We start from the raw sequence: 18,422 nt of genomic DNA on the forward strand, positions 1-18,422 counted from the left end.
GATACCAAGATTGAGATGCTTTAAATAATTCACTCTTTTTTTTTTAAATAATTTTTACTAGAAGCATTGATTAAGATTTACAGTATTAAATTTCTTTTGAAATTTTTAGCCCATTGAACATTTTTTTTACTCAAAAGCTTCTAGTTTTAAAATATTAAACAATGCATTTAACAAACTTTTTAATAAAAAAATTACTCAGAATTTTAGCTATAATAAAAATGAATTGATCAGGTTCAAACAAAATTAATTGAAGGTTAGTTAATTATACAAATACTAGTGCTATGGATAAAATATATAATTCTTGAATAATACATGTCAAATAATATAAATTAGACTTTGGTTCAGTTTGGATAAACAATTTAAATAAATTTAAAAAATTTTTAAAATATAATTTTTTTTATTAATAATAACTTATAAATAAGTTATTTTGTATTTGAATTTTTAGTTATAGAAATACTTATTTCAAAATTGTAATATTTGGATAAATGGTTCAAAATATAATTTTTTATACAAGAGAATGAATATTAAAATAACGATAATAATAAATATTTGTTAATATTAAATGTTAATTTTACACAACCTAATCACTAAAATTACGATTAGATAATTTATTCTTTATTTGTTCTCTTATTAGCTCCAAGTGAATAAAAATATTTTTTTTTATGTGGTGAATAGTAATAAAATTCTAATTCACACTAATTTTAATGACAATGCCAAAGAAATTATTGTATAGTTAATATTTAGTGTTTTATTGTGTATGATATAGTAAGTAGAAATAAAAAATAAATATAAAATGTGTTATATATGTTTTGTTATTGTTTTTTATTTTTACTCTTACTAAAACTTCCTCCTTTTTTATTGGAGTGAAGAAGTTATTTTAACATCTATAAAAGAAAATTACAAGTTATATAAAAATAAAATCATATGAAAAAAATAAAATTAAAACTGAAATTTTATATCACATAATGTTAAATATAAATTTAATAATAAAAATAGAATAATAAAATAATAAAAAAATACTTTAAAAAATATATAAAATAAGTGATTTAGATAAAATATTGTGTGAAAATAATAGTGCAAGATTGGTACTTCCAATAGATAAAACTCAAAGAATTATTTGTATTCATATGATGCCATATGATTACATGTCTTTACAAAAGACAATTAATTTAAAGTATAATATTTCATATAATTTGTTGTGGCTCCAGGATCATCTAAAATTTCATTTTCTTTTAAAACAAATTAAAAATATTTCTAAGTCTAGAGAGAGAAAAAGAAAGTGCCAACCAAATAACCAATTAAGTAAACCAACCAATAAAAGGACCCTCTTAACTTCAAAACTCAAAGTGCCTTCCGATCTCTCTTACTATATATAAAGGCTGCAATAACATTACCAAAGACTCTGCAGCACTCTGCACCAAAAACAGAGCCTCTAAATCCACTCTTCAATATTTTTTTTTCTCAATTAAAAAACACAAAACAGATGGAGTGGATTAGAGGCCAAATCATAGGCCAAGGCTCCTCAGCCACCGTATGCCTAGCTGGCACCACCACCTCTGCCGCCGTCTGTGCCGTCAAGTCAGCAGAGCTCTCACAATCACAACACCTCCAAAGAGAACAAAAAATATTGTCCTCACTCTCTTCACCACACATAGTAACCTACAAAGGCTTTGATATCACAAAAGAGAAAAGCAAGCTCATGTTCAACCTCTTCATGGAGTATATGCCCCATGGAACACTCTCTAGCCACGGTGGCCGCCTCCTGGAGCCAGCGATCGCACACTACACAAAGCAAGTTTTAAAGGGGCTAGAATACTTGCACTCAAGAGAGTTGGTGCATTGTGACATAAAGGGTAGTAACATCCTTGTTGGTGAAGGTAACTGTGTCAAAATTGCTGACTTCGGATTAGCAAAGAGCCTAAATGAGTCAGCCGGGGTGCCACTGGCTGGCACCCCGGCTTTCATGTCGCCGGAGGCGGCTCGGGGGGAGGAGCAGGGGTACCCTTGTGATGTTTGGGGAATTGGATGCACTGTGATTGAGATGGCCACTGGTAGTTCACCATGGCCTAAAGTTAAGGACCCTGTTTCAATGCTGTACCATGTTGGATATTCCGGTGAGGTTCCTGAGATTCCGGGGTTTCTTTCTGAAGAAGCAAAGGATTTCTTGGAGAAGTGTCTTAGGAGGAATCCAAGAGAAAGATGGAGTGCTAGCCAATTGCTGAATCATCCATTTCTTGGGGAATTCAGTTCCAAAGATGGTGATTGTGTTCTTGGGGAATCCAATAGTTCATCATGGTCTCCTACTAGTATTCTTGATCAAGGATTTTGGAATTCTGTGGAGGAATCAGAATGCCCCATTGCTGGGGATTTTGTTCAAACATGTTGTGTGCATTCCGCTTCTGATAGGATCAAGAAGCTGGCTTTGTGTTCTGGTGACCCCAATTGGAATTGGGAAAGTGAGAATTGGATCACAACTAGAGGGAATAACAATAACGAGAGTTCTTGTTCTTGCATTGGTGGATCAATGATAGCTTCAAATTCAGCTATTGATTGTTGGTGTGAGGTGGAGAAAAGTAATCATAATAATAATAATAATAATGACGATGATAATGTTATTAATAGTAATTGTAGAATTAATAGTTGTTTTTATGAGGATTTTAAATGTAGGGATGTTAGGGTTGTAGTAAATAGTGTCAATTTTCAGAAAATGCATCCTTTGACATTAGATATTTTATAGTAATTCAATTACACATTGAATTGAACTTCTTCCTTTTTTTAATTCTCAACGTGCTATTAGATTTTAATAAAGTGTTTTCACAACAGTTAAATGCTTTTTTATCTAATAATAGTAAGTGCAGAGAAAGTAAGGTTCATAGTTTAATTTAATAATAACAGAATTAGTGTCTGATAGACATTCTTTTCCGAAGTGGAGCTATAGAAATATTAGAAGGGATAAAAAATATTTATATAATAAAATAAGACTAATAAAATTTTAAGAATAGTTAAATTGAAATTTACATATAATTTATATTTATATATAAAAAATTAAAATTAGAGGAGTCATTGTCTTCTTTTGCCAAACGTCCGTCCCTGATTCTTTTATATACAAATAGAATGAGTATAGAGATTAAAAAATATATTTTTAATTAGTCAACTTCTATTATAAGATAAATTTTTAACCCTTATTTTTTGAATAATTTAAAATTAAAAAAAATTGATGAATCGAAAAAAATGAACCCCTTACACAAACTCATGCAAATAATATATATAGTGTTGATGTGAAAAACAAAAAACAATTACATCATCATCCGATTAAATTCCCTTTTTTTAAATGATAACTTAAGCAGACACCGGAGTAGTTGAGTCCATAGTCTAACAATTATCTTTTGTATATCTCATTTGGGGTTTTAATTTATATTTTTCTCTTCCAATTATTTTTGATATAGAATGCATTTCTATTGGTAGTATATAAATGAAAGTTTTTCAGTTGGGTGAAATAGTTAAATGGTAATAATAATAATAAGTGAGAGAAATAGAATATGGTGGGCAGGGGAGGCCACACAATTGGGTTAGCTTTATAGCATACTATACATGAGAATTAACACACACAAACCTAATATTCTTTATTTGTGTTGGTTGATTCAATGTGACATTAAAACTTAGGGAACCAAGGTTAGTGCAATGTCCCAATATTTGTTCCCATTGGTGGTTCTATTTTCTCTTTAGCCATCGTGAGGACACTATTTATCAGCCCTAGGCACTGGCACTTGGTGAATGGTGGGTCTATAATTAATCTCCAAACCTTCCAATTAGTTAGAAGGTAAATCTACTCATGAATTTGTGCCTCCTTCTCTTACCAAACCTGCATTACACAACAGGTCCCAGCTTTTAAAGCAAAGCGAATATGCATCAAATATTACGTTTGGTGGGTTTTCTGTCAATTCCAATACACCAAGATAATGCTAATAATAATAATATAAATTATGATAATGCAAATAGGACAAGTTGAAAAACTTTGGGGTAGTGTGATTTGGTCAACCCCCGCTAGTCAATTTAAATATAAATCAAACTTTTGATCTCTGTGTGGTTAGAGAATAGATACAGTTGTTGTAGTTGGCCACGATTTAAAATTTGTGAATGTTAGTTTGGTCAATCAAGGCACTTTCAAAATTCGAATTCTTGTATTTTTAATTTTATTACCTAAGGCTTCTATAAGACTATAAAGACTATAATATTGACACTATTGTGATGCCCCTCTTGGGAAGAGCATCTATGCCCAACTTTGGGCTCAAATTGTTGAGAATTGAAGTTGTATTTGTTCTTTTAAGCACATCCATACAAATAAGCTCAAGTTTTATTTATTTTTCTGTAAATGATTAGGATTCTTGTGTTGATTGTCACATATGGATATGGATATGGGAATTCTAGATTTGTAGTTGTAAGTGCGTGTGCCAGAAATGAATATGTGGCAATTTGCTAGAGAGGTTACGCAATAGAAAAAGTAAAAGAAAAGAGAACAATTTTGAACCGCATGGAGATAGAGGTGCCGAGAACAAATAGGTAGAATCTGCTTTAAGCATGCTTCAACCTTATAAATTTGTAGCCATAAAAAACACAATGGCATACCCAGCCAAATGGTAAATTAATTTTTTTTTTTTAAAATGAACGATCTATGTTGAAGTCTCATGCATGATTTACATTTATCTTTGGTCAAACCTACATACTTTACCAAAGGAAATTCAATATTAACTATTATTATTATTAGTAATTTGGTCAACTTTATTATTATTATTATTATTATTATTATTATTATTATTATTATTATTATTATTATTTGTCAATATGGATTACCTTGTTGATTTATTTTTGAGTAAAAAAGCAAAAAAGGAAGAAAGAGTTATAGGGAGGTGAGCAAGGCTACACAGAATGACAGAAACAAGATACAAACTAATGTAATTTATATGACAAATTCTCATCAACTCTGATAATCGAATTCCTATGACTATAGGTACCACAAAACAACACGATTTTGAGTCATTGATAAAGAAAAACTAAGTGAAGTAACCATCTGATTCAAATTATCCAAAAACCATCAACCAACATTGTCACAGTTGAGAACTAGCATCCCATAGTATTTTCAAGTTATGTCTTTATCCATCTCAAATTCTCAATCACCCTTCTTACCTGCTACACAAAGAAATTACAATACCACGTGTTTACTATTAATTTCTTTACTTTTCTTTTTGGTCTTACTACACTCACCCACACTAGAACTAGAAAGGATCCTATTTTCCACTTCTGATATTTGAACTCTGGTACAGCTTGACAAGAAACCTACAAATCCTCTCTATCTGTACCAAACCTCAGCTGTTATTAATTTCTTTGCTTAAAAAGAGCATCAATATTTTTTTTGGTCAGTTTATATTCAATTTGGCCCACTTATTATGCCCAATCAAAACTAATATATGTTGGGTCTTATAACAGGCCTATAATCCAAAGCCCGTATTGTATTTCTGCGCTGTATATGACAACACAAGAGTGATTTGAATATCCAGTGGAATAGATGGCTAAGCAAGAAACTAATGAAATGAAAACTTCCACTGATCACAGTGGCATACGAGTTAGCATGAATTTTAACTTTTCAAAACCAGTTCAATATGAGTTAGAATTGAACTAGAATAGTTTTTAATCACCCTATCTATTAGGCACAATATTTTAACTATGCTGCTTCACATTTGCTTTTCTGTTTTTTAAACCAGGGTTACAAACAGACAAAAGACTTTTATGAATTACTATTACTAGAGGAAAGAGTTGTAAATTGCAGACTAATCTCTATTAGCTTTCACAATATACTTCCTTCAATGTTAATTACTTCATAAGTTCCTTTCAAACTCTTACTTCCGCTAAAAAACGCATAACATACCATGATTTATAAACAAAATTTTGAATACATTTATACTGTACTCAAGTATTCTAGTTCCCTATATAAATAGCATGCGCCTTCCAAAAGGAAGCAGCCAAATGAAAAGGAGAAAAATTGCTTTGCGGCATTCATATTTGGACATTCACATTCACATTCACATGTTCTTTTTGTTATCAACATGGGAAGAAGTACCTTCCAACTGACTCCGAATATTCTGATTATCTTCCAAGAGGCGATCATATTCCAAAAGTAGACCCTCAGATTGCTTCTTAAGAGCCTCTACCTCACCTTCCAAGGCCTTCACCCTGCTTCTTTTCGCCTCGCATTCGGATTCCAATTGCTTTACTTCAAATCTCATTGTGGCGATTTCTTCCATCAATGCCTTTTGTTCCTCTGCACGGACAGTTTTACCTTCCTCAAAACTCCGATTCTGTTTCTTTGCAGCCTCCATGGCCTTCCTAAGTACACGAAGCTCTCGAATGTAATGGTGCAATCTGTCTATCATTAGAGCGAGGAACAGCACAAACCCTGCACACATCATTTACACTAAAAATCATCAACTAAACCGAGGGCTACTTTTGGTATCCATCGCTAGCACTGCGATTGTTTATAAAGATAGGACACTAAAACATAGATACAGAGACACAAAATCGTGTTTCACAAGTGAGACATGGACAGACCTTGTGTTCTGAGACATAGAATTAGTATATTTTGTGTCCTTTTGTTTACATAAAAAACACAGAAACAACTTATCTTTTTATTTTTTTCTTTATTATCACTATCAAATTTTCATAATTATATCTTTTATTATTTTATTTTTTATTCTAAATTTTGTGTGAAAAAAAAAGAAAATAAATTAAACTTTTTATTATTTGTTTTATTTTATATTCAGTTTAACAAAACACAAAAACAGTATGTTTGTGTCTTTGTCCTTTGTGGCCTGTTCTCACTATCTTATCTTATGATGTTCTCAAAACTAAACGTAGTCTTTAAAGGTAGAGCTTTATTATTTAAATTTAACTGAACCCTGGATCCAGCAATTCCTTCAGGGAAGAATACCACCAACTAAAGCAAAACAACCAATGGAAACTGAACTTGAAAACACTGAATGATTCAATAATATCTACACAGAAGTATAGAACCAAAATTCAACAGCAATCAACATATGCAAATTTTTTGCTATCCCAAATCGGCAAATTGTTCCGCTCAAGAAACAAAAAATCAGAATACGTTTTAGCTAGATTCTAATTCTAACACTAAACCATACCCACAAAATACCCGTTTCATAATTCAATTCCCCATTAAAAAAAATCAAAAGACTAAATTCAGTGAGAGAGCATAGAATAAATAGGAATACCCATGAGAGAAGCTTCTAGAATGTGTTTTGACAAGAGGACTTGGTCGGTGGGGTTGATGACGCCAGCTTCAAGATCAAACATGCGGCTCCTGATCTCAGATATGCTGTAGAGAGAGGAGGCGAGCACCACAGCCACGGTACCCGCCACCGTCTTCACCACAACGGGACCCCTACCGCGCTTGAGACGATCAAGGGTGACGATAACAACCTTCCTCAGTGGGGACTTGAACAGAAAGCTCAGTATCACAATTGCCTCTCCCAATATCACTCCATATAGAAGGTGCAACATCTTCTCTCTTTTGTTCTGTTAAAACCCTAGAAAACTTCCAATTTCGGATTCTGAGGATCAATTGAATTTGGCAACGAGTAGATTCTCAATTATTAACAAGTCATAGAAGCAAATTCTACTATAATACGCGGAATTAAGAAAAAACACGCGTCAAATATTCAAATGTTTAAATATTGAATTTTTTCTGTCTCTTTTAAATCAACATTTAAAAAAAAATTAGTGTAATAAAATTAAATAAGTCCTTATTCAACTTGTAGCATTAATAACTATAGATTTTATGATTAAAAACTTTGTTAATATAAGTTTTGTTCATCGAATTAATAAAATAAAAGAGAAAATAGAAAAATAAATAAATAGCATGTAAGAATTTTTTTAATAGTATAAATAAAACTTTTTTATTTAGAATATCAACTATTGTAAGTTATAAATAAAAAGAAACAGTGTTTGTATTTTTTTTATATATTTTTATAATTATGATATATTTTTTATTTTTATCAATTATTTTTTTATATATATAAAAGTGGGTTGCATAAAGTCACGGAAAAAAGGTCGATCCCATAATGGTACACGGTACACTCGCCTTGTGTTGATGGGTTTTTAATATCATAAACTAAAAATACAAAAAATGTTTTATTATTATTTTTTATGTAATATTTAGCTAACTTATATCCTAAAACGACATATTAAAATTATAAAACAAAAAAGTTTTCATTAAAGATATAAAAAAATTAAATCTTTAATATATTTGTTTTGTATTCATTAAAAAATTACTTAAAAACTTTACTAATAATAATTTAAGATACAAGTTAACTAAATCTTTTTATGTATATTATTTTGAATTTAATTTTGATACAATATAAAAAACTTTATATACTTATTTAATTACATCTATTCTTTTAAATATTATTTACGCAGTTAATATATCAAAAAGTTATTTTTGATAATGTATTATTATATAATTAGATGTACTTATAAAACTGTTTTATATAGTTGATACATCAAAATTAAATTTTAGTATTTTATAGTATAATTTTTTTTTGATATTTTCATTTTTTTAATATTTTTATACAAAAAATATAATATATAATATAAATAAATAATTATTAGATGAGTGTGGGTTTCTCTTTGGGTTGTCTAGAACTCTGGATGAGTGGGGGTTTAAATGTGTTGTGTTGTTGACTAGTAGTAACTAGTTTCAACTTTCAAAACTACTTGCATAGTTGCAGTACATTCTTAATTTCGTGTTTGTTTTTAGATATTAGAACTGAGATTTAAAATTTGGTATTATATTTAATAATTAGGAATTGAACTAAAATTTTAATTTTAAAGTATAAAATTTTAATTTCTTATTACATTCTTAATTTTGTATTTATTTTCAAATATTAAAACTGAGATCGAAGAATTGAAATTCGGTATTATATTTGATAATTAAAAGTTGAACTAAAATTCACAAAAAATTAAATTTTTAGAGATAAAAACTAAATGAGTTAAGTATCATTTTTGTCTTCAACATTTGGGGTAAGTCTCAAAGTTGTTCCTAACGTTTCAATCGTCCTATTTAAGTCCCTAACGTTACAAAATTGACTCAATGTTGTCCTGCCGTTAGAAATCTGTTAACAGAATTGACGGCAGGATAAAATTGAGACGATTTCGAAATGTTAGGGACTTAAATAGGACGAAAACGTTGGGGACAAAAACGATACATATAAATAAATTTTAATTTTATCCTTCAATAATATCAATTTTTTACTGTAAATAGTATTCAATTATTTTTTAATCACATCTAAGTGAATTACAGTTAATCACATCACTTTCATTCTAAATAAACTAATTTTTTTTATAATTTTACACTTTCATTCTAAATAATGTAATTTTACTTTCATTACTTAATCACATTATTTATAATTTTTTTTTATAATTCTACACTTTTATTCTAAATAATTTAATTTTTTAATAATTTTACACTTAAAGTAATATAATTTTTTTATAAATAAATGACTTTTACACTTTTATTTAAATAATGTAATTTTACTTTCATTACTTAATCACATTACTTATATTTTTTTATTTTACACTTTCATTCTAAATAAATTAATTTTTTATAATTTTACGCTTAAAGTAATGTAATTTTTTTATAAATAAATAAATTTTATACTTTCATTCTAAATAATATAATTTTACTTTTATTACTTAATCACATTACTTATAAATTTTTTTATAATTTTACACTTTTATTTTAATCACATTACATTATTTATTTAGAATAAAAGTGTAAAATTTATTTATTTATAAAAAATGACATTACTTTAAGTGTAAAATTATTAAAAAAATAAATTTATTTAGAATAAAAGTAATGTAATTAAATGTAATTTACTTAGATGTGATTAAAAAATAATTGAATACCATGTACAGTAAAAAATTGATATTATTGAAAGATAAAATTAAAATTTATTTCTAAGTATCATTTTTATCCCTAACGTTTTCGTCTTATTTAAGTCCCTAACGTTTTGAAATCGTCTCAATTTTGTCCCGCCGTCAATTCTGTTAACGGATTCTTAACGGCAGGACAACATTGAGTCAATTTTAAAACGTTAGGGACTTAAATAGGACGATTGAAACGTTAGGAACAATTTTAAAACTTATCCCAAACGTTGGAGACAAAAACGACTTTACTCAAACTAATTTTTTTATAATAATTATGAACATTAAGTAAATATTTTTATTTTATTTTATTTTTATATTTATTTTAAATTAAATAATATATTAAAAAATAATTTAATTTTTATATTTTATACTAAATATAATACTAAAACTTAATTTAATCTCAGTTTTCCTATCTGTCGCTGGCAGCCTAATAGACTAATACCTATCTTCCCAGTTCCCGTCCTCCAAAGTCCAAAGTCCCAACTCTCTCCTTTCTTCTTTATTATTATTTGGACCAATATAGAACGACCATTTTCCTTTCGCAGTCGACATGCTATGCATTTTCTCTGGTTTGATCTAAGTTAACTGTCTAACTGTCCGCATAGGAAAAGATCCGGAGTTAACTATGTACGCAAGGAGTGGGGATAATAAAATAAAACAAATTGAAGCCACACATGGCAAATTTTCTCCCACACAGGGTTTGACAAAACAAAATAAAATAAAATAAAAAAACAATTATATTGAAAAGCAAAAGGATAATCAAACCATTCAAAGAATGAACTAAATCAGGATCTCTTTAGTCTGTAATATCTGACGCAAATAACGGACTCATGGGGATAACAAAAAATCTTCTGGCGTGAATATGCTTTACGTTGAAATTCTGAAAATTATTACAATTGGGGCCCCGTTATTCCGCGGGGAAGATTGAATTAGAATATTCAGAGCTTCAAAATCCCCACTGACACTCGACGGCACACTGCCGCATTTACATGGGCAGAGGCAAAAGGCACAGCGGAGAAATATGTATACCCTATCATGTGTATTTACAGCTAATGCATTTACATTGCCACCATAAACTTTCAAAAATAATCGGGTTGCCACAGAATGCATGGCATAATTGTGGGGTCTCATAATTTTTCTACCTAAAAATTAGTTCTGCAAAATGGATAGCAGGAAGGCCTTCAACAAATCCTCCTACCAAATTAGAAGCCGGCACCTACCTATGTACCAAATAGGAATTTCAAGTCTCCCTCCGTCAGTTTTCCCAGAGCATCAGAAGAGCCACCTATAATCCTGTTAACAGAGGGAGAAAAAATTAGAGATAGTATGTTACAAAATGAAGAAACTTCTACACCGTTTTACATCACACTTACCCTTCAAACACTAGTTCCTTCTTCTGTTGCAGATTCAAAATCCTCTCCTCAACAGTGTTCTCAATTATAAATCTCACAATTCTATACATGAAAATGGATGTCAGAGACCATTCAGAAGAGGACGACACCAACCTATCTGTATTTCATTCATTTTTACATTTTCTGATTGGGAAAAATTAAGCGCAAGGAGCAATACCTTATAGGTTTAAATTGTCCTATTCGGTGAATTCTGTCTTGAGCCTGACGCTCCGCAGCTGGGTTCCACCAAGGATCCATAAGGAAAACCTGATCGTGCCCAATTAAGCCACAAATTAACATAGGTTTAGCAAAGACGAAGAGAAACAGAGAATGGATAAAATGACCCTAGAGAAAGTCCAAAAACCAACAAGAACAAAAATGCCACATCCATCAATTACAAGATAATTTAAAGAACTATTTTAAAAGAAAAGTATAAGGAAGGTAGAACTACAACGCACAATGTCAACCATGTAAAACATCACAAAGGGGGATATCAAAATGAGGAATAGCTCACATGTGATGCTACAGTCAAATTGAGTGCAACGCCTCCGGTCTTCAGGCTCATGAGAAAAATCCTGCAGTCTGGATCATTGGTAAACCTCTTAATGGCAGCATCTCGGGCAGTCATTGTCATATTTCCATTCAATTGAACACAAGACACCCCAGACTGTAATTAACACATCATGTTATCTTCCTCTGATGTATTTTCGCTAATAAACAGAAGGAAACAATTAAATTCACCTTATTCAAAGAGAAGTTTATTAGATCCAAGAATGATGTGAACTGACTAAAAACAATCCCTTTGGCAGAACCATCCCTTTCGACCATAGATCTTATTTCTTCTCGCTGCAACCATTCAACTTATTCCGGGTCAATATAATATAAGATTGTAAACGGTAAGCATAGAGCAGTCAAATTAAGATTGAACACTAATTGTTTATCCAGCAACTATATAAGCATTCTTTCTGCCTCCTGGCAAACTAGCCTTTCACACTTTCTCCTTCCCTTCCCAGGCAACATAAGAAACTTAATGACCATTACTTTCAGTAGATTGATCTTTCAGTAGACATATGCACAAACAATTTTCTCAAAGCAAAAAAGCATATAACCAAACCAAATCTTATTCTAACAAAAGTAACAACTAACAAGCATGCTACAATTGAATTTTCCTCAGCAGCACAAACCAATTCAGCCCTTTCAGATTGTTACTTCTCATCAATCACCATCATATTCATCATATGAAACCACCTGGCAGGCCAGCATTACTTGTACAGCCCTTAACAGTCCGAAGGTTACCTTATATCCTAATATTCGAGTTCTAGAACATGAAACCAAAACATTGATACAACAAAGCCGATGCTAACTGAAATTTGAAAAGAAAACATTACATACCAAAGCCTCTATTTTAGTACTTGTCTGAAAGTTCTCAAGCTGAATTCTGTCTAAAATGCTTGAGGATCTGAATCCCTTAATAGTGGTTTTATTTGCCTGGTACCCAACATCCTTGTGGGAAGTTAAATCAACAGTAGGTAATTGAGAGCATGAAGGGCATGATACTTGTCCCAAAGCAGTAGAGAAATCTATCAAGCATGTCTTGCAAAATCTATGCTCACAAGAGGTAACCTAAAATGGTGACAAGTACCATCCACACACTAAAATTAGCAATAGTTACTCTTCTAAATACAGAACGAGTTCAGAAAAATAAAATGATAAGAACATTAAGAATACTTAGAAGAAAAGACAAACTTACCACAGGATCTTCCACTGGTTCATGACAAATGCCACATGCTTGTTCTTCAGCAGTAGAATTACTAGCCACATGGCCACCTTGTCGTGCTGCAGCTTGAGAATATACCACAAGGTATGGATGATCAACAGCCTGAACATTTATGCAATATTAATACTAAATGTATCCGTAATTTTTCAACAAAGACCAAGAGAAGATTCCCAATATTCCACATGAAATATAAGGTCTGAGGCAAAAAATGAAAAGCATATAACATTTATTTTTTTTCAAAATGAGTAACCATACATTAATTATTCTTTCAAATAAATGATTAATTATACTTTAATAACGTTGAACTGATTTTTGATAAGATATTTCACACAAGTCATTCGCAGATTAAAATACTTAATGCAATATCACAGCACATTGTCCTTTTTACATATTATTGAGATTTTTTGCAAAAAAATTGACTAAATGTTATCTTGTGATGTTCTAGAAGTGTACTTTACAAAGGTTTTTAAGTTAAATGCTGATTAGAATGATTGGAAAAAGTCAAAACAGTTAGAGAAATTTAAAAACTCAGATCTCTGTGATTCAACATAGAGAATATTATAGTATGGCATGATCATAAACCATATCATTCTTCTACATACAAAATAGGGAATACGTAACATGCATCACAGTGATCAAAAGAAACATTATTTTTGCTTTGGTAGAGTAGTTGTTCACCTGACGCAGCCGTGTGAGAAGATCAAATATATGAGCATAATTATTCATCAGTGTATTAGATTCGACATACCTGAAATGGAGAAAGCATACCAACAAAACTAAGCCGAGATTACATAGGCAAACAAAAAATGAAAATATTTGGTTAGGAGTTAGGACTTTTGGAACTGTATTCCGGATTAAAATAGAAGGAAATATCCTATTTTAAAAGAAGAATTTTACTGAGACGAAGAGAAGAAGAATGTGACTCACGTATTAAATTGTGCCTGACTTTCATTGTATAATGACTCATAATAGTCTTGCTCTTTTATATCCAGACAATCCCTTCTCAGTGAGACCTGCAAAGAGAGACCATGAAGAAATAAACTTACTGCCTATCAATGGTAAAAATTCAAGAGTTAACCCCGTGATAAAACAACTTACAATTCTAGGAGGAAGTGCAAGATCAGCAGCCCTGCCTATTTTAGTGCGCCTTAGTAGTATGTTCTTCAGAACTTTGTGTTTAAGCAAGACCATAGCTCTATTACCCCGCCCATAGCTACTTAGAGAGGATTGAATTGGTGTGGAAACATACTAATCAAGATTAAAAGTAAATAAAACAGAACATGTCAACTTTCTACTGAAACACTTTCTACAAAATCATGGACTTGTTTTCTGTCAGTCTTATCCTTTAATATGGTGAGCACAACACAGACTAATGAAATGCAGAACTTACTTTATTCCACCAACAGAAATGTCTAACTGAACTGTGGCTGCAGTCTGGACATTGTTTGGAGCTGTACAAAGGCATCAGGATAACAAACATAGTTGATCTTTTAGTAATAAATCCAGATAACTACATATAAGTCTAACCACTATACACACCTGTGATCAAGGGTCCTGCAATCACAGTCCATGCACAAGTAAAATGAATACGGAGTTATTTGCAGGAACCGTACCTGTATACATGGCATTGCAATTAAGAAATTATAATATCTTCAAAACATAAACTTGATCACCGAACTTTTATAACAAAAAAAGGACCGCAAACTTACCAGAGAATACAGTTCTCCAACACGGTTCTGAATGGGAGTGCCACTTAAAGCCCATTTGTAGGAAGACTCTAAAGCAAGAACTGCTTTTGCTGTGTTACTATGTCTGGACTTTATGTAGTGTGCCTATTATTTACATATTAAAAAAAGTCAATAAAATAGTAGAGTCAAGCCTAAGTGAAGTTCGGTACATTGCAATCAAGATTACAGTTAGTGCTGGCAACAAATGTCAAATTATATTCTATATAAAAGTGACGTTACAAAATTGAAAAATTTTGCATTACGGCTTCAAGCCATAACCATATTTTCTTCATTTTTTATTTTCTATCAAAGAATAAGTCGGCAATAGTCAAGAACAGAGAAATTAGAAACAACAGAAGGATATAAAATGTCTCGATAGATTTTAAAAGAAAAATTACCAGGAGCTCTAAAGCATAACACAATACAATTTGCAACACAACTGACCTCGTCCAATATAATCCGCAGCCATTTAACAGCATGAAGAAGTGACATACCCCTGTGTGTGGCATTTGCATCTTCTGCGTCCATGCTCAGTTCATTTTCACTACAAGACATCTTACTCACACCTTCTTTGTACATCCCTCTAGTGACTTCTGTTTTCTTCTTAACTTGCCTTGATTGTTTTTCCTTAGGAGGCATCATAAACTTCCTGTACTCAGACTCAACAGTAGAGTACGTAGTTATCACAAAATCATAATCCAAGAACTGTTCAATACTCTTCCCTCTCCTTGCCCCATGATAAACGAGCACCTTGGTGCTTCCTTTGATGGTAAACCGATCAATCTCATTAACCCACTGAGTAACAGCGACAACAGGACAAATGACAAGTGTTCCTTTGATCGCAGGCAAGATTCCAGATAAAGAAGGTGAATGCGATAGTATGGGTTCAGCTGGTGCAGAACTACTTTGCATCAATTCACGTTTGGCAAGGACAAGTGCTATTGCTTGAATCGTCTTTCCCATTCCCATTTCATCTGCAAGGATGCCACCTCTAGTATCAGAATTTTCCTGTTTCAAAGCCCAGGCTAACCATTCCTTTTGGTACCTAAGTAAAGGCATAGTCAGATCAGAAGATGCCTCAGCAGTTTCTGTCAATACTTCATTCTGATTATCTAAGTCAGCATCTTCTGAAAAATTCTCATCAATCCATCTTTCTTGGTCATTTTCCCATCTATCAACATCATTTGGTCCTCTATTTTTCACATGAGAACTTCTTGCATTACTGAACTTTGGCTTTTGCCTTTTTCCATGTTCATAATAATCAGAAGTGTCACAACTGCTACTACTTGACCCTGGTTCTTGATTGAAGTTATCTAGCAATCCTGCATGAAATTTTATTTATTGTTTAAGACAAGCTATCAGGATTAATATCTCATTGCAGTATGTAAAGTCTCCGTTTTTGTTCAAAAGATTCCAGGAAATAAATTCCTTGGAAACTTTACTCTGGTTTCATTCACACTGTATCCAATTCCATTGTCAAAGGTTAAACCATAACCTTATGCAGAGGTACACACCATCTCATGGAAATTCATGTGTAAAGATCCTCAAACATTTAAGTGGCGTCATTTTGCTTCAAAATAGAGGAAGTTCACATTCGAAAACCAAGCAGCCCATATCATAAAATGAAAACATTCACTGATTTAACCAGACGAAGACAATATACCTTCGTAACTAGAATTTGAATATACAATAGAATCAGAATCAGAATCAGAATCAGAATCAGAATCAGAAGATAAGGTGTGAATATCTGCATAGTTAACACTGGTGCCTTGGCCATCAGCTTCAGCTTCAGCTACAGGCTGCTGGTCGTTCCCTGTTTTACCAATTCACACACAACAATGACAACCAATCAGTGTTACGAAACCAATCAAACCATTTAACAGCAACAAAGCTTGCTGGTTCAACAAAAAAAAAAAAAAGTTAACATCAAGCACCTTTCATGTTCTCGTTTTCAAACTTTCCATCGCCAAAATTATTTACCAAGAATATAAATAACGCACATTCCGCGTGAAACAAAGCAAAAAAGAAACAAAACAAAAAAGACACGATACATATTCAAGAAACGAACAAAGAAGAAAGGCAAGAGAAAATGACGTCAAAAGTTCGGAACATTCACTTTATTCGGTCACTTTCTCCCATCATCCAGGCACTTTTCTCAGCAAATAAGACAGTCGCAATTCGAAAATCTAAATTCAAACCACACACAGTGGAAAGAAATGATACGAAATAGAAAAACGAAAATTGCGAGAGATAAAGAATATAGGAAACTGTACCATTGGAACGGCGTGGACGAGGATGAAGCACCATTAACGAACGCGACGGAGAGAATTAGGGTTTCGGATTTGAAGAATTCTCAAACGATCAATAGAGGGAGAAAACGATTTGAGCAGTGAAAAAAGAACGCCCACTTTGTGCACAGAGAATGCTGGCAGCGTTTCGGTTTCTGTCACTTAAACGGCGGGAACTAAGTAAGTGCCCTTTTTTTAACTACTACTAAGTGGCCACTGGCCAAGCGTAAGGAGTTCGGTTCCACTGCGGTAAGGACTACCGAAGAGAGTTTGAGTTGGCGCGCTCTGAGCCAATGATTTATTTGACTTTCAATGGGGGCACACGTTGTGAATGAGGGTCTGCGTTCTCAACGGTTAGGGTCTGTTGGTTTATCGTTATGTACTGTGTGAACGGTGGGTTTGCTTTTCCACGTTTTGTCTCGTATGGCGTCGTTCTGATGCATCATCGCTTTTATATCTCCCAACCTCTTCCGAGTTTCAATAATTGCCATATTTGAGTATGACATTCAAATTGTGTGACAGTGCGTGACTTTTCTCTTTACTGCCCTGGTATTTTAATAAATTAATTGCTTAATTAATTACTCTTTTAAACTCCATATTTTTCATTTTGTAATGAGAAAATATTTTATGCATAAATCAATTTTACATTGTTGCCCAATTGAAATTCAATAAAAATTAGAAATGACAGTAGATAAGCGTTGTTTTGACACTAGATAACCATGATAGTATAGATCATTTTTCCTTGTTTAAAAATTATAGTTTCAAATTATTTTACACTAGTATTTTTTGTCGTTGACAAATAAATATACTATTTTAATTTTTAAGACTGGTTTTTAACAAAATCGCACTCCATTAAACAATTTAAAAGTTATTTTAAAAATGCTTTTTTGAGCATAGTTATTTTAACAGTGTTGATGATTCATGAATCTGAAAATAAAATTAACAATTCATGGGGGCCTATGGGAAAATAATTAATTATCATGACGGATTCTCAGCAAATAAATAATTCTATTTTCATACATTTGTGGCAATATTTAGATTTTTCCAATAATTGTTTGCTTGATATAGGCAAGTTTTACCTTAAGTAATGTTCTCCTTTATAATTTGTAGCGATATTTAGATTTTTAAATAACTTTTTTTGCTTGATCTAAACAAGTTTAGCTGTAAATGTTTTTTTTCTATGATTCATGAAAATTTATTAAATTATTATTGTTATTCTAGTGTATCACATAGAGATAGAGATATT

General features: G+C 31.7%; 3 protein-coding genes across 3 annotated transcripts; 1 reads left to right on the top strand and 2 right to left on the bottom strand.

Annotated features, from left to right (window-relative positions):
• The first annotated feature begins 1,401 nt into the window (after positions 1–1,401).
• Positions 1,402–2,745, top strand: LOC127744081 (mitogen-activated protein kinase kinase kinase 18-like). The gene has a single exon (XM_052256352.1). The coding sequence runs from the start codon at positions 1,484–1,486 to the stop codon at positions 2,735–2,737; it is 1,254 nt and encodes a 417-aa protein (XP_052112312.1). The 5' UTR covers positions 1,402–1,483; the 3' UTR covers positions 2,738–2,745.
• A 3,119-nt stretch (positions 2,746–5,864) lies between these two features.
• LOC107462084 (uncharacterized) lies at positions 5,865–7,668 on the bottom strand. Its single transcript, XM_016080651.3, has 2 exons — positions 7,281–7,668; positions 5,865–6,451 (listed from the first exon to the last, which is right to left on the bottom strand). Exons 1-2 carry the CDS (start codon positions 7,567–7,569, stop codon positions 6,078–6,080), a joined length of 663 nt encoding a protein of 220 aa, XP_015936137.1. The 5' UTR covers positions 7,570–7,668; the 3' UTR covers positions 5,865–6,077.
• A 3,123-nt stretch (positions 7,669–10,791) lies between these two features.
• On the bottom strand, positions 10,792–17,580 carry LOC127744103 (ATP-dependent helicase rhp16-like). Its single transcript, XM_052256375.1, has 16 exons — positions 17,162–17,580; positions 16,552–16,701; positions 15,333–16,210; positions 14,871–14,993; positions 14,701–14,774; positions 14,552–14,612; positions 14,260–14,409; positions 14,089–14,174; positions 13,840–13,909; positions 13,135–13,263; positions 12,777–13,007; positions 12,126–12,230; positions 11,899–12,051; positions 11,563–11,651; positions 11,367–11,447; positions 10,792–11,286 (listed from the first exon to the last, which is right to left on the bottom strand). The coding sequence occupies exons 1-16, from the start codon at positions 17,193–17,195 to the stop codon at positions 11,214–11,216; spliced, it is 2,487 nt and encodes an 828-aa protein (XP_052112335.1). The 5' UTR covers positions 17,196–17,580; the 3' UTR covers positions 10,792–11,213.
• Between the last annotated feature and the right edge of the window lie 842 nt (positions 17,581–18,422).

This window comes from Arachis duranensis, unplaced genomic scaffold (genome assembly GCF_000817695.3).
Source record: "Arachis duranensis cultivar V14167 unplaced genomic scaffold, aradu.V14167.gnm2.J7QH unplaced_Scaffold_232525, whole genome shotgun sequence".
NCBI lineage: Eukaryota > Viridiplantae > Streptophyta > Magnoliopsida > Fabales > Fabaceae > Arachis > Arachis duranensis.

Excerpts from the sequence above, each read along its gene's own strand:
- LOC127744081 (XM_052256352.1), top strand. The coding sequence starts at position 1,484 with ATGGAGTGGATTAGAGGCCAAATCATAGGCCAAGGCTCCTCAGCCACC.
- LOC107462084 (XM_016080651.3), bottom strand. The coding sequence starts at position 7,569 with ATGTTGCACCTTCTATATGGAGTGATATTGGGAGAGGCAATTGTGATA. Across the intron at positions 6,452-7,280 it reads TCTAGAAGCTTCTCTCATGG|GGTTTGTGCTGTTCCTCGCT; the intron begins GTATTCCTATTT and ends TGATGTGTGCAG.
- LOC127744103 (XM_052256375.1), bottom strand. The coding sequence starts at position 17,195 with ATGGTGCTTCATCCTCGTCCACGCCGTTCCAATG. Across the intron at positions 14,775-14,870 it reads TTGGAGAACTGTATTCTCTG|GTACGGTTCCTGCAAATAAC; the intron begins GTAAGTTTGCGG and ends CCATGTATACAG. Across the intron at positions 13,008-13,134 it reads AACCAGTGGAAGATCCTGTG|GTTACCTCTTGTGAGCATAG; the intron begins GTAAGTTTGTCT and ends TCACCATTTTAG.